Source organism: Giraffa tippelskirchi, chromosome 11 (assembly GCF_054371585.1).
Source record: "Giraffa tippelskirchi isolate mGirTip1 chromosome 11, T2T-mGirTip1v1.2.pri, whole genome shotgun sequence".
NCBI lineage: Eukaryota > Metazoa > Chordata > Mammalia > Artiodactyla > Giraffidae > Giraffa > Giraffa tippelskirchi.
In genome coordinates, this window is record NC_137285.1 from 52,833,716 (window position 1) to 52,857,512 (window position 23,797).

General features: G+C 39.7%; 1 protein-coding gene across 46 annotated transcripts in view; it reads right to left on the reverse strand.

The window, feature by feature from the left end:
• Positions 1–23,797, reverse strand: part of INPP4B (inositol polyphosphate-4-phosphatase type II B) — an 802,877-nt gene that overhangs the window by 359,506 nt on the left and 419,574 nt on the right. For 44 of the 46 annotated variants that reach the window (XM_081543596.1, XM_081543565.1, XM_081543580.1 and 41 more), the window contains one exon: positions 1,214–1,332. In XM_081543596.1, the coding sequence (XP_081399722.1) occupies positions 1,214–1,332 (119 nt within the window). Of the gene's footprint in view, positions 1–1,213; positions 1,333–1,482; positions 1,597–23,797 lie in introns of those variants that run through there. The other 2 variants (XM_081543608.1, XM_081543605.1) reach the window with 1 other exon arrangement.

The window sequence follows — 23,797 nt, forward strand, 5'->3', positions numbered from 1 at the left end:
ATGGTGTTAGATGCTGTGCAAAACACACAGTAAATGAAACAATCAACAACAGCTATATATATTCAAATCAATGTGTCAAAATACATAATTTATTTTAAATCTTGACAATATTTTCAAAATAATCAAGTTGAGATAATGCTTGAAAATAGTTTTCATATAAATGAACAATTTTCCAATTTTGGTTGTCTTCGAATGAATAAGATTATTTTTGCTTATTCAACCACAACTTTAACTACAAATGATACCAGCATTGGAACCTAAAGTTTCCCAAGGACAGATTCAGGGCTACGTGTAAGATCTGGGTCACTCCCATTGGCGAAATGTATGGAGTTTTGTCTGAATCATCTATTCCACCAACGGCAGTTAGCAAGCCTGGTCTGGAGTAGACAACTTAAACTCCTGCAGAGAAACTCCACCTTCAAAATAGACAGGACTCCCAAGCCTAAGAAAAGTGAAGCTTGGAGTTTAGAGGACACTTTAATCCCAGAGACTAAGTAGCCCTCATTCAGTAAGGCTGTGAAATATGTGTGATGAGAACACAATAATCAAAAGGGAAACACTTCCTCTTTTGAATCTGATCCAACACAATAACAAGTTTCCTCCCAGCATATTTTGAATGTTATACAAGCAACAATAAATGTAAATAGGAAATCTCTCATTGGATGAGTAATATTTACACCTTTTGCCTAGAAACATTACAGTGTCTACAATTAATCATCTACCTTTCTTTGAAAAACACCATACTTTAAATAAAAAGACACACACGAAAGGCAGAGAATATGAAGTTTCCACAGACAGTCTGAAGAAAACAGAAAAAAATGAGAAGGGCAAAAACACTTTTAAACGTCTCTAGGTAATTTAAAACTTTCTTTTTTCCCTGCAATGATATACTCATTCCATTTAATTAAAATTTTATATATATATTTTTCTCTACTTAGTACTCTATTCAAAGATTCAAAGTGGGGATTTTCCTTTTACTTACTAAAGAAAAATAAGATCTTTTATAAAAAAGGGGGGCAAGTTCTTTCCCCATTTGTTTATCCTGGTCAGTTACAAATGCATGCTTAGTAAGCTCAGGTATGCGTTCCTAAATGACAGAGGACAGTAACTCAGCACAGCTGTCGGCCAGGATCTAACATAATTCAGCTGTTTGCTCAAATCCGGACAGTGATCTAGAGATAGTGAGAGTAAAGCAAGCACACAGCACGCTCACCTCAACAATTTCAGTGCTGGAGTATCTTGTCAGACCCTGCTCCGCGGGGTGGATTACTGAGATCTGGACCAGTGTATTCAGCTTCCGATCACGGACAGGAGCCACAAGATCCTTGCATGCTGCCGATGGCAAAGCAGAAAGAGAAAAGAAACTAACACCGTATCTCAGGGAAAACTTCTGTCCCGGGTTGGAAGGAACCTTAGCGTCGGCGCTGAATGAAATCTTCTGGGAGTTCTGGGCAGATTTTAGAGGAAGTCCCTTGGAAGTACCTTACAGAAATAGGAAGTCACGTGCTGCGGAGCTGAACTGAGAATTCATTTCCACTGGCCACATTGGCAGCTCGTGCGAGTCTCCCCTGCCCTGGGATCCTCACTCTCCTGTGTGACTGTACACACACGGCTCAGGGACTTTGAGTGACTTTAATTAGTCACTAAACCCCGACTTTAACTCACACCCCTAGACTGAGTAAACGCCCTGGGGCCACATCCGGGAAACTTGACGCTGCTCCTTATTGACAGTGGCTGGATTAGTTCACTTGTCAGAAGGCACACTTGGTGTTTACCTATCTATTCACTATCTGTTCACTCTTACAGTCCTACAGATGCAGGGCCGGGTGGTTGCCTTTCAGCAGCACACAAGCCCGAGGCAAAGGGGAGGGGAGGAAGAGGAGGGGTTAAAAGCTCCTCTGTCCAGATTCTAGCCAAGCCTGGGAGGCAGAAACGTGGAAAAAGGATGGGTTAATTCTTGCCCTGGGGCCACAGACCCAGTGAGACCTCTCCCTTGAGATACCAGGCTCATATTACAGAGGCTCCTCTCCATACCATATTTACTTGAATATTTTCTCCACCCACATATCATTCCCACAATTTGGGGAAGAAAAATCTAAAACATATTCCTTTTCAGCAAATCCATTATCTCCTCAGGTGTTTCCCTTCCTGGCTTTGAAATAGTAATTTTACTACCTGCATTTGGATCATGAAGTATCAGGCAAAGTGTCCCCTCTAGAGAAAGTGTTAGTCACTCAGTCCTGTCGGGCTCTTTGCCACCTCACAGACCTTAGCCCGCCAGGCTGCTCTGTCCAAGGAAGTCTCCAGGCGAGAACACTGGGGTGAGTAGCCATTCCCTTCTCTAGGGGATCTTCCCCACCTAGGGATCCAACCCTGGCTCTCCCACATGGCAGGCAGATTCTTTACCATCTGAACCATCCCTTCACTAGCGGAGAAGGTTCAAATTAGGCTGAGCTGGCGGCTGGGGGCCAGCTGACACTGGGGTTGGGACTGAGAAGTAGCCCCCAGTCCTGGATTCATGGTGAGTGTGTGCTGAGCTCTATACTATCCACACCTCACACCTCTGACCATTGCAAGAAAAAAAGAGGGAAGGACACAAGTATTTAAAATGCATTATTACTCTTCAGCAGTACACAAGACCTTCAACCACTAGGACAGAGGTACTAGGGCTTAAACTTGAAAGCAAAGGAAATTATAAATGTAATTATCACCTTTGCTTACAAGTTAGCTCACTTACAGAAGCAGACTGGGACAGAGGAAAAAAGCAGGAGTTTTGGAATGAAACAGAGCTGGTTTTCAGCTAGTTCTACTAACTAAGCAATGCTGGGCAAATTATTTAACTTCTTGGTAGACTTTGATATCCTTTAAATCCTGCACGGTATTTTTGTTATATTTTTTCCTTATTTAAACTATATGCCTCTAACCATACAAGAAAGCTTAGAAGAGCATGTGTGGAAAAATAAGAGCAACGGTTTATTTAGCCACCTCTAGTTTTGAATCCTTTTGCCAGTTATCTCTTTATTTCTCAAAATGATGCTTTGAATTATTATTTAAGTTTTACGTACTAAGAATTGGAGGCTTAGAAACATTAAGCACTCACATTTACAATACCAGAACTCTCTCGTAGTTTTCTTACATCATACCCCAACAGCTCAATTGCTTTTCTTAGCATACTGAATTCCTTTCTCTCACAATGGGACCTCTTTTTGGGAGAGCTACTGCCATAATTCTTTATTGTCTAACCCAAGAGATCTAGTTTTAGAAAATACTGATGCAAGGTTTCAATAACGTCAACATATCACCGGAAGGAAAAAAAAAAAGATAGATTTAGACTTTACTATTCTTTGGCGGTTATTTTGATCATTTCCTCAACTTGCCTAATGAATGTTTATCACTCATTCTCTTGGCTTTCTGCTCACCGTGTACAGCTTTCTCTTCATTTACTGATACTGACATATATCTGTCCATAGATTTTGAAGCTGGAGCCAGTTTGTTTCCAATACATGCATTTTGTCCACGTCCTGCTGGTAGCTTTATCTCTACCTTATGGACTTTTCACATTTGCTCAAAATAAGTTACTTCTTTTCTGATTTTTTATCAGACTTGGTTGTGGGATGTGGTTAGTTCTCAGAAGTGACAGACTGTTCTAAATTTTATCAGAGAACCTCTCAGACTGACTCTTAGAGAAAAACAAAGACAATCTCCATGAAACTCAAATGTTCTGTCAAACCCAATTTGACAGAATTATCAAACTCAATTGTCAGATCCCCAATACTGATGAATAGAAAATAATCTTAATGGCACTTTGTATTTCTTTATATCTTAAATCTAAAATATGGTCTAGAAAACAACAACTAAAAGTCACATCTTGACTGCTCATATCTTTTCCTTCCCAACAGCCCAGAGATTTTACTGTTCCCTAATCTTATGAGGCAAGATATCAGGGAAAGACCCTGATATCAGTTAGAATTCCTGAGCTGTATTCCCAAATTCCTCACTTTCTACTTATATGCCATTAAGTCACAAAATCTTAGAGGCTCAGTTTCTTCATCTATTTCTTGGGGTGGAGGTAAGGAATAAATTAGGTCCCTTTTATGAATGGACTTTTCTATATTAAATAAAGTTTACTAATATAATTATACTAAAATTTACAAATATCAATACCAATACTTAGCAATGCTTAGTATTTTATTCTTCTGTAAAATGGTTTTTATTGACTCAGTTACATTCAGACTGCTCCTTAAAAGCTCTCACTAGGTCCAATATTTCTTTGTAAATACCAAACCAGTACATGAGTCATTGCATTTCACAAAGTGAAACCCATATACACTATGGATCTATACATACTGAAACTGTCCCACTGGTGGGGTGATAAATGATGAGCGATTGAATTGCTTCATGGAGGTGTTACTCATTGGATCACTGTAAAGAATAATCTGCCTAGTAACTTTTCAGTATCCACTAAAGAAGCCTGAAAAATCTGGTTTTAGAAATCAAAAATTGTCATATTAGTTTTCTAGCCACACTTAGCATACTACCCATTACCCACACAAAACTCTACTCTAGGAGGGAGTGACCTGCATAAATGGCCTTCCTCAATTCACAGGACTCAAAGAACAGTCTGGAGTTTTACTTCAATCGTCTGGTTTTATATAAGAATTCTTGAACCAAAGGATAGCAATAAGCAAATACCTCTCTGCTATCATCTTTTTAACTCAGGATAAAATTGTATCTGAACCAGGATCTGGCCTAAGGAATTATGTGACTTTGGATAAATTACTCTCTTTCAGCCTCTCTTGTCTCATCTGTAAAACAGAAATCAAAGGACAGATTTCAAAGATTTGTTGTAAAGATTATAGGATGTAATATATGTAGAATGCTAGGCACATAATAGGTCCTTTTTAATTAAGATCAATAGGAATATAGACTCTTTGTGACCCCATGGATTGTATAGTCCATGGAATTTCTAGGCCAGAATACTGGAGTGGGTAGCCGTTCCCCTCTTCAGGGGACCTTCCCAACCCAGGGGTGGAACCCAGGTCTCCCATATTGCAGGTGGATTGTTTACCAGCTGAGCCAAGCTAAGAATACTGGAGTGGGTAACCTATCTCTTCTCCAGCAGATATTCCTGACCCAGGAATTGAACCAGGGTCTCCTGCATTGCAGATGAATTCTTCACCAGCCGAGCTACCAAGATTAATATGAATATAGTTATACGCTGACACAAAAATGGATTGTATGTATTCAGCATTCTTATAGTAACTAAATTCTCAAGATATTCCAAGTTGGTTCTGATTTGATATAACCTTATTCTTTTGTTAATACATTTATTTTATTAAATATATATCTATGATATTTTGGTACCTTCTCTTGTTTCGATATAGATAAACACAAAATAAAATGTACACTCCTTACTGGATTATCTGTTATTTTCAGAAATCATAGTTATCATGAATATATTGCCTTCTGTGAAACCAGATGTGCATTTATACTTGTTCATTTCCCCTCTGACGAGGCACTTCCAAATGAGAAGCCAAAAAAAGCAGAAAAAGTTGTATTTATTTTCTGTCTGCCCTCAAACGTACTACACGTAAATGGTAAACTCATTCTCTAAGCATGGATTTGTCTGGGAGGTTAGTGTTCCTTTACTTAGAGACAGCTGGTTCACAGGGAGGCATTGTCTTAATAACTGAGATGTCCCAAGGGTCATGGGAAGACCCGCTCCTCTGTTCTGTGTATTCCTTCATCAAGAAAGGAAGACTGAATGCTTATAAGGCTCCTTTTTCTTGCAATTAAATGTTACAGCTCAAACCCAATATAGCCTGATGGAAACAAGTCTTATTCTCTGATGAAAGCTCATTTCTTATACACTGCCCCCCTCCCCTGACTCTTTATAGGGAAAAAGGAAGAGACCCTTCGTTTAGTCCCTTGTCCCTCAGGGGACCAAAAACAAACAAACAAACAAAAACCAGGGTACAGAGGATAGGGGCATCTTGAGGCCTTATCCAAACAGGGATCTAGGGAAATAACCATCTAGCTCTAGGCTCCACCAATAGCACTATTTGTATTTTCCCATCCTGAAGAGAATCGGTCATTTCTCTAAGGCTGTGAGTAAGCCTCTTGCAGTGTTCTATTTACTTCTCAAATTCTTAGAGTTTGGTCAGCTTTCTCAAAAATGTCACATATATATATATATGTGTGTGTGTGTGTCCTTGTTCCTTGTAGTCCAGAAAATTAAATGCCACTTATCAACTGATATGCCACTTTGGGATATGTTTCCAGTCCAATAAATCACTGGACTTCTTTCCATGGTTTCAGAGTTACCATTCCATGCCAGTGAGTCCCTCTAGATTGAATCAATTTGCATCATACATTAAGAGATATCTGTAACATTTTAAAAGCTTAATAACCCCACTAATTACTTAGCCAGTACAATATGCTTTCCTGTTCTTAGTTTCTTCTGCATTTCTGTTCTCTATTCTTCCTTCCTCTCAGGAATTTTAAGACAACAATTTTCTGAAGACTAGGATGTCAACCTCTGAGTTAAGATCTCCTGAGTGGATTCAGAAGACAACACTGTCTTGTTTCCAGGTCACTGCATTCCATGATAATCAATTGTCTGCTGTAAGATGGCAGAAAGTGCAGGGCTGAGTGTGTGTGTGTGTGTGTCGCTCGGTTGTGTCCAACTCTTTGTGACCCCATGGACTGTAGCTCGCCAGGCTCCTCTCTCCCTGGGAGTTCCCAGCCAAGAATATTGGAGTGGGTTGCCATTTCCTCCTCCAGAGGATCTTCTAGACCCAGGGATTGAACCCGCATCTCTTGTGCCTCCTGCATTGCAGGTAGATTCTTCACTGCTGAGCCATCGCAGAAGGCCAACTCATACTAATATCCATACCAGGAACGTGTGTTGGGAACACACTATTCACTTACGAATATGTTTTTAAGGCTACTCCTAGAAAAACATGGCTCTATATCATGCTAAGCTGATTTATGCTCATTAATAATATTCTTCTGTGTTTATTCTGTTATTTCCTGCAGAATCTTGAAGAGTCTCTAATTCATGGAGCCTAGCACCACATCTTGCCCTCGCTGTTCATTTTAGTTTATTTTCAACTGATAGAGCCTACTTTGTAACTTTTCTCATTTAGTATTGTTTTTCTTATTTGTGTTCTCTTCTGCTTTCTCAAATGTCTGCTGTGTGTTCTCTCCTCTTCTTTTTCAGATGATGTCTTTGCTAACCTATGTTTTTCTCATCACTCTGAAAGATGAGGTTATCAAAATCATCACTTGTATATTTATTAGCCTTGGGACTACTGGGGTCAGGAATACATCTCTCTTAACAAACTACAGCATCTCCATTCAGTTAAGAAAGTACTTTTTTAAGTCTTCATAGAAGTAAAACAAAAATGTGCACTTTCCCCCTTAACTTCAGTGTGGGAGATTTTAATTTGCACACACTTCCCTAAAGAGTATGTGAACTATGCATAGCTACCTACATAAGAAATATTTGTTGGGAAAATTAAAGGACTGTGTAAAAATTGGACTATTAGATTAGAAAATTTGGACTTATTTTTCTTTCTCCCCCCCCTTACTTTTGTTTTCCTTTATCTTTTAAGATACTGAGTTCAAAATATTAATGTTCCTAATTGAAAATTAGGATCTCACTTTCCAGGGAGGATAATTATACCTACATAATTTGAACTAACAATATTAGTATTAGATTTCTAGAAGGTTAGAGGGCAAAAAAGCAGCTCAGTGTTTAAGGTTGAAAGATAAGAAATAAATCCAAGGAATCAATAAACACACACAAACTAAATAAATAAGTAAACTAATAAATAAAGGCATCCCCATGAAAGGATTCCTTAGACACACTGAAATAGTCCTAGAATTTTTGCCCCTATACAACATCACTAAAATGCTAACAGAGGGGATTCCCTGGCTGTCCAGTGGTTAGGACTCAGCACTCCCATTGCAGGGGGCATGGTTTGAACCCTGGTCAGGAACTAAGATCCCACTAGCCAAGCAGTGCAACCAAAAAGAAGGAAAAAAAATGCTAATATAATGCAAATTTTAAGGTTTTTCTTAATTAAGACAATAAAAGAAGCAGGCAGAGATGATGAGGGTCGGGGGCAGAAAACAATTTATTGTATACTTATTATATAGCAGGTGGTATTGGACTTAAACTTTGCTTTTGTTAGCTCGAGTCCAGGACGATAGTGTGCCTATTGACATTTTATGATTCCATTAGTTCCGTATCCACATTTTTGACTAATCCGTCAGATTTGTTGATCATGAAGACTCATTATTTATTTATTAATTTTTTACCCATAGCTCAGTAGCCGGAGTTAATTGTTTGTTAATGACATCATTCTGCTCTGTCTGGTCCTCTGTTCGTTGGAGATTTAGCTTTGTAACGAGAATTTTATGACGACCAACACTCTGACAGTAGAATCCAAATAAAACTTGAGGAAACGATGAGACTAATGCCATAGAGAGGAAGCTGATGACAGAGTTATTGAGAAATACAGGTAATAATTTGCATGAGGGAATTGAAGAGATTTTATTATAGAAATTTTGCCTCAGAATTCTTGCTACACTGAGATTTGAGTGTAGCTTCTAAATTATGTTACAACTGACTCACTTATCTATTAAACAAAAGCCAGATTCAGATTGTTGAGAAATAGATCCTGAAATCAAATGTGTTACTTTTTCCCCTGTAAGAGAACAACATAAAAATACACCACTATATACTATGTGTATCTGTGCATTAAATAAAAACATGTTAGCTTGAACAAAAAAAATGGCCAAGAAGATGAAATTCACTTCTACAGTTGGGAATATTATACTAAAATAAACTAACCACTCAATTCTAGTTCTTAATTAAGTATCACTGAAGAATCTATAGAGAAAGAAAAGAGGAACCTCTGCCTGGAACAAGGGTGCCCTCGAGAAATGCTCTTTGATTGTGTTCTGGAGCACGGAAGATGCCAGCTGTACAGAAGACAGTGTATTTGCATATGAAAAGAGCCAATCTAGTCCAAATCACTGTTGTCAGTATCAGAAGACTCTCACTCTCCAGTCTGTCCCCAGCTCCCCCAGCTTCTCTCATGCATTTTCCTGTTTTCATGAATAGCACCTAGATGGCTGAGACTCTGTCCTCAAGCAACTGAATTAAAAACAAGTCTGTGCTTGTATCTCTTCTGATTTTGATCTCCCATGCTATACGATGTCAGCCCCAAACTGGCCTGGCGTCATTGCCTAATAGTTTGCTCAGACTTGGCTCATAGTACTTATGCTCCAAATTCCTGTTCCGCATCAGATACAAGGGCTTGCAGCTTTCTGCTGCTCTTTTCAGCAGGAACATATGTGCTGCTTGAGAAGGGATGAAGACGTTATTCCGAGAATAGAGGCAGGTCCCCCTGCCTCTCCCCGCTGAGAGTCAGTTCATGGAAATCTGTACTGTTACAACTAGGGTCACAGAAGGGGAAGAAACACAGGCAACAACCTTAAATCTTTAACTCATCCAGGGACCAAGATGACAGCATTTTTCCAGAACTGCCAATTTGCCATAGGAGCCCCAGGGTTCCGGTTCAGGAAAAGCAGCGAGGCCACCCATGGATCCAGCAGTGCCCATGGTGAGTGGAAAGGGGCTGCTTCCTTGATTTACCTCTGAACCAAAACATGAAGCCAGAGTGGCTAGTGGAGACGGGCAGTTACAGGAGGAATGGGTGTCTAAGAGAAGTGTGCCCGAAGTTCCTCAGTTCTACTTGGGGACACAGAATGATGTCCAGAAGGTATGTGAAAGTCTGAAGAAGAAAAAAATGGAAACTGGGATCTGGGAATGTTGCCTTCAGGGGTTGACAGTCTCCTGAGGAAATCTGAGGTCCATTTGTTTGGGCAGGAAGTAGCAAGCACAGTGGAAAGCAGTTGTTGAAGCTGGATGATTCCACACACAAAACACTGACTCACCATCTGGGTTTCACTAAATCCTGCATGAGGCAATTTTTAGACATGCTTTCCTGAACCAAAATGCTACAGAAAATACATTGTATATACTGTACCCAAGGGTTTGAGGTTTATTTTATTTTTTAAAAAGGACATCATTTATTTATTTATTTGGCTGCCCTGGGTCTTAAATTGCTTCACTCAGAATCCTTAGTTGTGGGATCTAATTCGCTGACCAGAGATGGAACCAGGGCCTTTTGTATCAGGAGCACAGAGTCTGAGCCACTGAACCACCAGGGAAGTCTCAAAGGCTTAAGTTTTAGAAGGTGGAATTTAAATTAAGGTAATTCTAAAATTTTGAGTAATATTTTTCTCACACATGTATTGGACTTAGTAGTTATACATGGGATTAATAGCTTATGAAACTCCCTGTAATGCCAAATATTTGACAAGTAGATTTAAAGTATTAAATCAAAGCTAGACAAGGCTAGATTAGGAAACAAGGAAGGGAAGGGAGGCGTGATGGAAATAGATGGTTAATGAGCCTCTCATTGTATTGTCTATCTAGAACATCCTTTGTGGAGGGGCAAGTTATCAGTCCTGGTCTTTCTTGAGTTCCTTGCGTCAGGCATAGGTGTGATTCTTTTGTAGACAAAAGCAAAGCTAAATATTCATGTTGAATATGGAGATTTGAGAGTGTCAATTTTCCCATCATAAGATGGTTGACTCACAGGACATAACACAAGCTTGGGACCGATAAGCTACAGCTAGAAATGACTAGTGAACCAGTAGACAGGACACAAAGAGGAGGAAGACAGTGGATCTGCGGGTGAGAAATCAAATATGGGCTAGCTTGAAGGCAGAAAGGGTCTAGTTATTTGGAGCAAAATCCACATGGACATAGCCCAGATCAGACAGCTTGAGAGTGGGAGAGAGTGGCTCTAAGAGAATCAGAGTTTGAAGGAAACGAAGAGCACACGTCTCAGAATATTTGGGATCTTCAGGGAGAGCCTCAAGCAGGGTGCCTGTGAGTTGCATGTAGAATGCTTCAAAGCCCTAGCTATACAGGTAGTTTCAGAACCAAGGAGCCGTGGTTTACCTTACCCCAACTAAACTAGAGAATAACCACCTTCTCAGCAATTTCAAAACACACGTGGGACTAGATAAGATAAGACTATGAGACACCTTCTGTTTGAAGGTCTCCTTGGCAGTTCTTTCTTGCTCTGCGTGAAAGTGAAAGTGTTAGTCGCTCAGCCGAGTTCGACTCTTTGCGACCCCATGGACTGTAGGCCAACAGGCTCCTCTCTCTGTCCATGGAATTCTCCAGGAAAGAATACTGGAGTGGGTAGCCAGTCCCTTCTGCAGGGGATCTTCCGGACCCAGGGATCAAACCAGGTGATTCCTTACCATCTGAGCCACCAGGTATCTTTGGCAGTTCTTTCTTGCTCTGTGCGGTAAAGTCAAAGGCTCAGGGTCATAGATCTCAGTCCTGACCAAATGACTTCAGATTTGTTATAGAATCTCAGTATCCTCATCAGGAAATAAGGACAATAAATTACAGTTATTCCCACTGGGTGCTTGTGAAGATCTAATTAAACATGTAGGGAAAAATGATACATTAATTTCCTAATGATGTATTAATAATGTGCTTCTTCCTTTCATGTTTCATAGCTCAAATACTCTGTGAAATAAGAATGACTATATACAACTTACTTATAGATAAGGACTCACATTTTCAGAGAAGGTAAGGGATTAACCCAGAATAGTAATTTTAAGATATCACTTAAGCAATAATTTATACACCTGACACCATTCTTAGTGCTTTAAGCACACTACCTCATTTAATTCACAAAATAGCTCAGGAAAGATGAATTTTTCACAACTGCACAGGAAGCCAGTAGCAGAATCAGGATTCAAATGTGCTCAGAAAGGCAGCCCAGCCCATGTTCTCAAATGCTGCCCTTGGACTGCCTCCGTTCAAGGTTACCCATGGTAGGCTCAAATCTAGGCTCAAATCTCTGGACCTCAGTCCATTTCTGCTATTTAGTTGTCTGTTTCGCTTCTCGTTATTTGTGTGTGTGTGTGTGTGTGTGTGTGTGTGTGTGTGTGTGTGTGTGTGTGTGTGCTTAAGAGCTTCGCTTCTCGTTATTTGTGTGTGTGTGTGTGTGTGTGTGTGTGTGTGTGCTTAAGAGCTTCTCTCTAGGAAGATGAGGGAGCTTTCTTGGTGGCGCAGACGGTAAAGAATCTGCCTGCAATGCAGCAGACCAGAGTTCAATCCCTGGGTCAGGAAGAAGGGAATGGCTACCCACTCTAGTATTCTGGCCTGGAGAATTCCATGGACAGAGGAGCCTCGCAGGCTATAGTCCATGGGGTTGTAAAGAGTTGAACACGACTGAGCGACTAATACTTTCACAGGGAATGGTTTACTTCCTAATGCTATCATAATACAGGAATCTTAAAGTCACTTTGTGAAGAATTTTGGACATAAAATCCACACAGAAAGCAATTGTCAACTATCCAGTCTAGTTACAGAACCTATTTGATCAACTCTGCCCATGACTGATTCTTCCTGTCGGTTCTCTCTAGATGAACCCCAAGGGCAGTCAGGTTCTGCCCTTCTTAATATAACTTGCTAACAACAAAATATCAACAGTTAAATAATTGTCTTCACTGAGAATACTAAAATGAATTGCTTTTTACAAACAATTGTGTTAGCAAAAATTATAAAACATTTCAAGGTCATTTCTAAATCTAGAAATTTATTTTATGAAGCAATGTAAGTCAAGAAGCAATGGCTTTCATGCCTACATTCAGCTCATGGATATTTACTGAATATCTCAATGTGCCCAGCATGATTCTAGATGACAGCCTCATAGCAGTGAACAGGAAAGCAAGTTCCTTGTTTTATGAAGCTTAGAGTCTAGCAAGACATAAAGTTAAAAAAAAAAAATAATTAAGTGAGAATTTTAAACAGAGTGATTAAATTGAGAGTGTTGGGGGGAGCACGGATCAGGAAAAGCTTATCTGATGAGGGGAAATCTGAGTTGTGATCTAAAACATACTGAGAACCAGCTGAGGAGGGGAGAACAAATGTCAAGACTCAAATGTCTGGCTTGTTTGAGAAGCAAAAAGAAAATGCATAAGGATGAGAGTGAGGCTGCAGAGTGAGCTGGAAGATCAGAGCAGGTAAGGGCCTGCTCCCCAAGATCCATCTAAAGTGTGGGAAGATATTTCAATTTTAGTCTTTTTTAAAAAATTTTTATTGGAGTATAGTTGACTTACAATGTTGTGTTAGTTCCAGGTGTACAGCGCAGTGATTTAGTTATATATATATTCCATTATTTTTCAGATTCTTTTCCCATATAGGTTTTTCAGACTGTTGACTAGAATGTCCTGTCCTATGCAGTAGCTTCTTATTGATTACCTATTTCATATATATTTGTGTTTGTATGTTAATTCCAAGTTCCTAATTTAGTCCTCCCCTGACTTTCCTCTTTGGTAACCAATAAGTTTGTTACCAAAATCTGTGTGTCTGTTTTTGTTTTGTAAATAAGTTCATTTATATTATTTTTTAAAAAGTGGGTTCCAAGTATAAGTGATATCATATTTGTCTTACTGTCAATTTTATTCTAAGTGATTTCACTTAGAAGCCCCCGAAGGGTTTTAACTAGGGAAGTACAGAAATCACAATTCTATTTTTAAATTATTTATTCTGGCTCTTTCACTAGGAAGAGAGTGTGAAGGGGCAAGAGCAGATGCAAGCAGACCCAGGAGGACTTTGGTAACCATCCCAGGTGAGAGGTGATAGCCGCTGAGAATTGAATGCTGTTGGTGGCAACGGATAGAGGTGTCAAATTCCAAATATATTTTCAACACAAAAAATATAGGACTTGATGATGGATTTGACATGACGTTAGGGAAAAAGAAGAATCAAGAAAGAGAGTTTGAGGGTTTGCATAACCTAATGGATGGTCCTGATGCGAAGAGCTGACTCGTTGGAAAAGACCCTGATGCTGGGAAAGATTGAGGGCAGGAGGAGAAGGGGACGACAGAGGATGAGATGGCTGGATGGCACCACCGACTCGATGGACATGGGTTTGGGTGGACTCAGGGAGTTGGTGATGGACAGGGAGGCCTGGCGTGCTTCGGTTCATGGGGTCGCAAAGAGTCGGACATGACTGAGAAACTGAACTGAACTGAACTGAGTGGATGATGATATATTTTAAGGAGATGGATATCGTTGGGGAAGTGAAATGTTTGGTGGACAGAAATGGGAATCAAGGGTTTAACTATCTTGAGTTTAAAATACCTCGTAGGAGGTCAAGGGTCTTGAGCAAATGACACTGTGGCATGGAGAGCAAGGATCAAAATTAGAGAAGGAAGTGCTCCAGGGGGGGTGTTAGTTACTCAGTCATGTCTGACTCTGTGACCACATGGACTGTAGCCCACCAGGCTCCTCGTCCATGGGATTCTCCAGGCAAGAATACTGGGGTGGGCTGCCATTTCCTTCTTCAAGTGCTCCAGGGACCAGAACCTAAGATCTGATGGTTTACCTCTCAGACACAGAATTAAAGATACAATGAGAAATAAAAAAAGTGAGGGAGAATTCTGGTTAGAAACCTTGGTCTTAAAAGTGTGTTCCCTTCTCATGCATCTTCCTTGATTTATTTAAGTCCAGGATATTTCTTCCCCTTAACAACAAAACAACTCTTGGTGTCTGAAATAGTCAAAAGTACATTTTCCTTCTTGAATTCCTCTAAAGTTGCACAATCCACAGTGACTAAGAAAATGGGCTCTAGAGTGAGCCTGCCTGGATTCAAATCTCAACTCCTCAGGTCCTCCATAATTCAGTTTCAAAATGTAGTTGATAATGGTGCCTAGAAACTAAACTCAACATTCATGATGGTGATGGACAGGGAAGCCTGGCGTGCTGCAGTCCATGGGGTTATGAAGAGTCGGACACGACTGAGCATCTGAACTGAATGGTGCCTAATCAGAGTTATTATGAGTATTACATGAGACAAAATTGGGGAAGTACCAGGAACGTAATAAATATGCAATAAATATTTGATATCCTTAAAAAAAGACCTTCCAGATGAGCAAGTGGAGATATTTACTGGCCAGTTGAAAAAGGGAGGAGGAAGATTATCATATTAAGTGGCAAGTCAGAGAAAGACAGAGATAATGATATAACTTAAATGTGGAATCTAGAAAAATGGTACAAATGAACTTATTAACAAAACAAAAACAGACTCACAGACACAGAAAATGAATTTATGGTTACCAAAGTGGAAAGGAGTGGGGAAGAGAGAAATCAGGAGTTTGGAATCAACAGATACACACCACTATATATAAAATAGGTAACCAACAAGGACCTACTGTATAGCATAGAGAATTATACTCAGTTATCTTGTGATAACATATAAAGGAAAAGAATCTGAAAAAAAGAATATATATATATATGTATATGTATAAATGAATCATTTTGCTGTACACTTGAATGTAACACAACATTGTTCATCAAGTACATTTCAATTAAAAAAGAAAGAAAAAAGAGAAGTGAAGGCAAGAATTAACAAATTTTGGAGCTAAAGACCTGTAAGTATTGTTGAAAGCCATGGACTTTGAAACTGTTTAGAGCAAGAGGGTGTTTTAAGTTTTGTGAATATTAGGGTAAAACTGATACTCTGAACAAGGTTTGATGTGGGAATAACTTGCCTGTTCAAGCTGATTTCTGCCACCTACCCCCAGAGATGACAGCCAAGAGCAGTCTCTGCCATGGTTAAGGAGAAGCAATGGAGGAGTAAGGGGCTGAGCACTTGAAAAGCTGTGGGCTTTCCTGTACCAGATACAGGAGCTCAGGTAAGTCACTCAACCGCTCTGAGAGTCAGTTTCTGCTGTTGTAAAACCGGAAGAGCACCATTGCCAACTGCAGAAAGTCAAAGCTTAAGTAAGAAGCATTTGGGAGAAGACTGTTCTGTACAGTGGACGTGCACGCTCAGGCGTGCAGTCATGTCCAACTCTTTGTGACCCTATGGAGTGTAGCCCATGAGGCTTCTCTGCCCATGGGATTCTCCAGGCAAGAATACCAGAGTGTCTCCTTGTCCAGGGGCTCTTCCTGACCCAGGGATTGAACCCGCATCTCCCTCATTGCAGGTAGATCCACTGACCACTGACCCATTGGAGAAGCCAAACAGTGAACATGGGGAGGGACTATTCTTTAATCTCTACCAGGTCTTTTCCCAGGCTTGGTTCCCAGGTAGCCTAGGATATTTGGATGCCATCTGCTCAACAAGAAGCTGCACTGACAAGTTTCAGCCACACACACACAACAGCATCATGGGACCTTGCTCCCTCATAACCTCAGCGGCTTCCTAACGAACAAAGCTGCAAGGCAGTCCTGATTCCTCAATCACCCATAAGTAGCAACAGATGCTGTAAGGTAGACCTGTTCCAGTGACCAGCATTTTCAGTGATTAGACAATGGAGCAAAGAAAGTAATTAGGTAAATCACACACAAAGATAAATAAATGGGATGGAGCATGTTGATCATGCATGAGAGACAGATACAGAAGGTAGAATGTGAATGTGTAAAAAAACCCCTCTAATTTAACAAATAATTTGCTAAAGCCATGTGGAATAATCAATTTTGACCTTCCTTAACTAAATGTTCCTGTGGTATATTATTTAGAAAGAGATGGGAACAGAAGAATAGGTATATTTGATATAATTCACAGCAACAAACTTCAGTTAAATGGTACACTCCTGGCAAATAGGAAGTGAGGCCAAAAAAGACATTTGTTCTCTTATGTACTTTTCATTTATTAACTGATGCCACGAATCTCAACCTCCTAAGGGATACCAAGCTAGAATTATGACCAGTGGCGATAAGAACAGCTGTGTTTCAGAGGCAGCATGCATTAAATCTTGAGTCACCAGAAACCGCTACTCACGTGACAGTCCTGTTAAGAAGCTCTAATTGAGGGACTTCCCTGGTGGTCCAGTGGCTAAGACTCCACGCTCCCAATGCAGGGGCCCGGGTTCGATCCCTGATTAGGGAGCTAGACCCCGCATGCCACAACAAAGACCCAGAACAGCCAGATACATAAACATTATTTTTTAAAAAATGGAAGCTCTAATTGGTTCATTTTCTCATCCTTCGATTAAATCTTTCATTATTTCAGCAGTACAGAAACATGATGCTGGTCTTACATAACCTTTTCTGGTCTTCCCTTCCCCCATCCTGAACTTTTAGCAATTGGCTGCAATGAACATGACTTTTGGAATTAAGACTCTATATTCCTCCACGCCAAGTCCTATGCCCTTAGGCAAATGACTAACTTCAGCTGTGAAAGGGGAATAGTAAGCAGTACCTGGCAGGTCTGTTGTAAGATCAGAGATAAAATGGGAAAAGCCACACGAGGGGTTCCTGTGTCTGTAAGCTCTGCATCGGCAGACAACCGTCACAGGCACAGCGTGGCTACAGACTCTGCTGGCTCGTGCTCAGCATGGCTTGAGGCTTCTCTGAGTTTCATCTAGTGCAGCCTCAAAGCCAGTAAGACTCAACACCAGGCACTTGGGAGTTCAATGTGTGATAGCAACCGTCATGCACAAAAATGCAGTTCCAAGACCCCTGTTCAAAAAAGTACTCGCTGAGTACGACAAAGTGATTTATCCAAGGTTATATCCAAAGTAGCAAAGGTTAACCAATCATCGAGTATATTGGTACAGATATCATTTCAGGTGCTTCTATATATCAATTCATTTAATCCTAACAAGAACTATAGCAGGTAGTTACTGAGACTCCTTCCTAGTCTACAGAAAAGAAAATAGAGAATCAGAGACATTGTGTCATTTCTTTAGCTAGTAACAAACACATTGCTAAAGGCAAGAGCAGTCTTCCCACTCCCATTACCTCCCCATTCAGATTACAGACTGAAATTTGAACCCAGAATGCAAAATCATTGTCTGTTATTCTGGTTGCTGTGCTGATACACTGTTGTTCTGAAAAAATCTCTCTTCAAAAGTACTGCTAGGTACTCAATTCTGTCAAAACTGAGACAGCTCCAAGAAAAACAAGTCAGGCAAATTCTTGTGTCTGTAAACTCTGCATAGGTAGGCAGTTGTCAGGGGCACAGCATGGCGCAGAGCCTGTTGTGTCCAGCTCAGCATGGCCTGAACCTTCCCTGAGTTTCACTCTAGCTTAGCTCCAAAGCCAGTAAGACTCAGTTCTTCCTGATACCCAAATACAATTTGCAAGAGATCCAATAATGTTTAAAGACTTGCATTCGTTTAGAATTTTAAAACAAGCTTCTAACGTATGTGTGACAATTGTAAAATATTGCAAGAGGATTTCTAGAGCCTTAATTTATTTTCAGAGTGGGATTATAAGTAATAAAGAGGAAAATGAAAATGAGCATTAAACTCATCACCCTGGGAAACGTGCTGTAGGTTTTTGTTGTTTTTTTTCCGTGTAGTTAGCTACCACCTTCGCCTGCATTGTCTCTTGTGTTTCTTCTAAACCAGCAGAAATTCTGCTCATCTTCCAGACCTGGTCCAAATGCCACTTCCTCTGAAATGTTGTCTCTGATGCCACAGTTATAGTTAATCACTGCTTGCTCAGTACTTCCATAATCCTTGACTGATGTCTTTATTTCGCCCTCATCATAATCTGCCTGAATTTATAGTTTGTTTCTATAATGTCTTGGAAATTTTTTAGAAACAAGGAGGGAGTATAGCCTGATGGTTAAAAGCAGGAGCTTCAGATCACACAAAACTCAACATGGATCCTGACGCTGACACTCATCTTCCATAAAATCTTTGGAAAGTTGACCACTGGGAATCTTAGAGTTTTCATCTTTCCATTGAAGATAATATGGGAGACTCCTGGGTTAAAATTACTTTACTTGTTTATGTCTAAGTATCTTTTCCGATAAAACAAAGATGATAACAGAGCATTTATCTTACAATGGAATTGTGAGAATTAAATAGTATATGTAGATTATTTAGAACAATGTACATTGAACGAACAAGCAACCAATAAATGTTAGCTATTTTTTTAAATTCCCCTTTATGGATCACAGCCTTGTTGTGGCAAACGGGCTTATGTAACTCAATGAAGCTATGAGCCATGCTACGCAGGGCGACCGAAGATGGGTGGACCATCATCATCATGGAGAATTCTGACAAAACGTGGTCTACTGGAGGAGGAAATGGAAACCTACTCCAGTATTCTTGCCAGAATCCCATGAACAGTATGAAAAGGCAAAAAGATATGACACCAGAACATGAGCCCCCGAGGTCTGAAGGTGTCCAATATGCTACTGGGGAAGAGTAGAGGGCAATTACTAATAGCTCCAGAAAGAGGGAAGCAGCTGGGCCAAAGTGGAAATGACGTTCAGTTTTAGATGTGTCTGGTGGTGAAAGTCCAATACCGTGAAGAACAATATTGCATAGGAACCTGGAATGTTAGGTCCATGAATCAAGATAAATTGGATGTGGTCAATCAGGAGATGGCAAGGGTAAACATTGATCAATATCTTATGAATCAGTGAATTAAAATGGACAGAAATGGGCAAATTTAACTCAGATGACCATTATAGCTACTATTGTGGGCAAGAATCCCTTAGAAGAAATGGAGTAGCCCTCATGGTCAACAAAAGAATCTGAAATACAGTGCTTGGGTGCAACCTCAAAAACGACAGAATGATCTCAGTTTGTTTCCAAGGCAAACCATTCAACGTCGCAGTAAGCTGCCTATGCCCCAAACACTGATGCCGAAGAAGCAGAAGTTGACTGGATCTACGAAGACCTACAATATCTTCTAGAACTAAAACCAAAAATGAGGTCCTTTTCATCATAAGGGATTGGAATGCAAAAGCAGGAAGTCAAGAGATACCTGGAATAACAGACAAGTTTGCCCTTGGAGTACAAAATGAAGCAGGACAAAGGCTAACAGAGTTTTTAAGAAAATCCTTGAAGAAATGGGAGAACCAGACCACCTTATCTGTCCCCTGAAAAACCTGTATGCAGGTCAAGAAGCAACATGAGAACCAGACATAGAACAATGCACTAGTTCAAAATTGGGAAAGGAGTATGACAAGGCTGTATATTGTAACCTTGCTTATTTAACTCCTCGCAGAGTACATCATGCGAAATGCCATCCTGGATGAATCACAAACTGGAATCATGATTGTTGGGAGAAATATCAATAATCTCAGATATGCAAATAATACCACTTTAATGGCAGAAAATGAAGAGAAACTATTTTAAGAGCCTCTTGATGAGGATGAAAGAGAGTGAAAAAAACTGGCTTAAAACTCAACATTCAAAAAACTAACATCATGGCATCTAAGACCTAAGATCTACTTGCTATCACTCCATGGCAAGTAGAAGGGAAAAAAAGTAGAATCAGTGAAACATTTTATTTTCTTGGGCTCCAAAATCACTGTAGATGGTGACTACAGCCATGAAATTAAAAGACACTTGCTCCTTGGAAGGAAAGCTAAGATAAACCTAGTCAGCATATTAAAAAGCAGAGACATCACTTTGCCAACAAAGGTCCATATAGTCAAAGCTGTGGTTTTTCCAGTAGTCATGTATGGATGTGAGAGGTGAACCATAAAGAAGGCTGAGCGCTGAAGAATTGATACTTTCAAATTGTGGTGCTAGAGAATTCTCTTGGATTGCAAGGAGATCAAACCAATCAATCCTACAGTAAATCAACCCTGAATATTCAATAAAAGGACTGATGCTGAAGCTGAAGTTCCAATATTTTGGCCACCAGATGTGAAGAGCCGACTCATTGGAAAAGATCCTGATACTGGGAAAGATTGAGGGCAGGAGGAGAAAGGGGCAACAGAGGATGAGATGGTTGGATGGCATCACTGACTCAATGGACATGAATTTGAGCAAACTCTGAGAGATAGTGGAAGACAGGGGAGCCTGGTGTGCTATAATCCATAGGGTCGAAAAGAGTCTGACATGACTTAGCAACTGAACAACAACACATTTTTTTTTTAATTGGAGTATAATTGCTTTACAATGTTGTATTAGTTTTTGCTGTTCAACAAAATGAATCAGCCATATGTATACATATATCCCCTACCTCTTGAGTCTCCCTCCCACCCAACCCTCTGGATCATCACAGAGCACTGAGTTGAGCTCCTTGTGCTATACGGGAACCTCCCACTAGCTTTATCCCTCTCACCTCCCCCACCATATCCACATATATGTTCTCTGTGTCTCTATTCCTGCCCTGCAAATAGGTTCATCTGTAATGTTTTTCTATATTCCATATATTAATATATATGTTAATAGATGATATTTGTTTTTCTCTTTCTGACTTACCTCACTCTGTATGCTATTTTTAACGTTATTATCCTGTAGAACTGTGGTAGGAAAAACATAGTATCTTGTTTGCAAAGAGATAAGCACATGGCAGGTGCTCAAAAAACAGTAGCTTTTACTGTGCCCATAATGCCTTGTCCTTAGAAGGTGCTCCTCAAAATTACTGTTCAATGGAATGCAATGCCTTATAAGGGAAGTATCATACTATAGGAATAAAGAAAATGGCCATAAACTTATAATGAAGCAACAAAATAGAGGAAGTGCATTCTTAACAGTTGCTTCTCATGCTTGAAAATCATCCTGCAGCTTATATGAAGAGGTAATATTTTTATTAATATCTTTATCAATAGATTAAATATAAAAATATACCTCTGTGCTTGGTATTCCCTTTAGCTTACCTATAATACCACATAGAAGGTAAAAATACTGAAGATATAGTAAAATCCTCCATTCTCCCATTGGAGCTTTAAAAAAGTCAGAGCTTTATGATCATTTATAAAACACAGATCAGCAGAAGTGTGAACACAGAAGAAAACTGGCGAGTTTGCCTTCCTTAATTTTTTTTCTTTCCGAGAAACATACAAAACAATGACTGATTTATAGCAATTCATAAACTATGAATGGATCTGACATGCAGGCTAATGAAAGCCTTAGCAAGCTATAAAAGCCGCCTCTATAAAGAGATGAGACAGTTTTTGTGCAGCTTGTCAATTTGGGCATATTTTATACACATTTTCAAATTCTGAACACAGAAAACTGATCACATGATTTACATGACTTTTTTTTTTTTCCTAGTTGGGCTATCAGATATATGGTAGCTGTTTATAGAAAATCTAAAATCAGTAAGTAGAAACACATATATGATCCAACAGAAGAACAAAGCCTTTAGAATCAACATTCTCCTTGTACTTATTGAATGCCACTCTAATATTTGAAGTTACCAACCCAAGGACATCTTGCCTTTGTACCATGACATAATGCTGTGATAGAAATGAATTTTAATCACTGAATTCTAGGCTAGTACACGTCATTTACCTGGTCCAGATATATAGTGGGTTGCCTGTCCACAGACCTTTTTTAAAAAAAATCTCTACTTCCATAGAGAAAACAGAGCTTCTACAAGGGTGTACTTCAGTTTGTTTATTTAGTCACATTATATATGGCAGAACTGACATGGCTTACAGAGTAAATGTGAAATAATTTTCTATGAAGTACTTGGAATCACTGATTTTTCAGTACATACCATGATTTCAAAGGACCAGGAGGTATATGAATCAAGAAACCTATTTGAGAATACAGATTTTATTTTCTCTTCTAGGAAGACAAGATGACTGCATTTTAATACATAAGTTGGTATAATAATACATAAGTACTTATTGTGTGGACCTGGTGTGAGTCTGTGTTCTGAATTCAGTCTTTATCTTGTTCTGAACCAAACATCTGCTGCTCTCCTGGTCTAGAATGTGATTCCTCCTTTCCTCCCGAGTGCTGTTTTCTTCCTTCACAAACTGGCTCTAGTTAAATCTTTCTTGGAAGGGAGATCTGGCTGGCTCAAACAGTAGGAATCCGCCTGCAGTGCAGGAGACCTGGACGCTATCCCTGGGTTGGGAAGATCCCCTGGAGGAGGGCATGGCAGCCCACTCCAGTGTTCTTGCCTGGAGAATCCCCATGGACAGGGGAGCCTGGTGGACTACAGTCCATGGGGTCGCAGAGTCAGACATGACTGAACGACTAAGCACAACGCAAGTCTTCCTTGAAAAGCCTTTGGCTACTTTTCCTCATATTAGTGTGATCTTTTTACATTCTTAGAGACCCTGAAAAATAGCTTAGCTTTTAAGGATCTTTTTAATGACTTCAGGAGTCTTAGGCTGAACTAAACTAAGACTAGTTTAGCTATACTATGAGTTAATTGAAGGCAAACAGCAGAATTTTACCCCTTCAAATATGCCCCCTTTTCTTGTTCAGCTTATTTAGGTGTTTATTTAAATAAATGAACAGTGAAGACATTTATATGAGCATGTTGCAGAAACTGTGGAAGATTTAATAAAATACCTTTATACTTTCCTCTGGAAAAGCATAACAAAGGAAATGGAAATTTTACTGAGTTGAGAGAACCACGATTAAAGTCTATCGTGCCTGTTCTTCCAATCTTATTATCTTGTGCACACAGACACAGTTAAATAAGGATTTTGTTATACATGCAGTTTGTTAGCCCGCTTTGACAACTCTTATATTTCCTTGTTGAATAAAATATCCTTTTGACAGATGATTTTTAATGACTACATAGTTTTCCATCTTTAAAATATATATGTTTCACTATAAAAAATAAACAACACATGCTGATTGACTCTGAGTTGGGGATGAAGTAGAGTGGCTCAGACTTTCCTTTATTGGTTCTATATTTGAGGTATTGGGAGAAAAGTCAAGAAATGAGATGGGCAAACCAGAAATCAAGAGGGGAACTTCCCTTGTGGTTCAGTGGCTAAGGCTCCACACTCCCAAT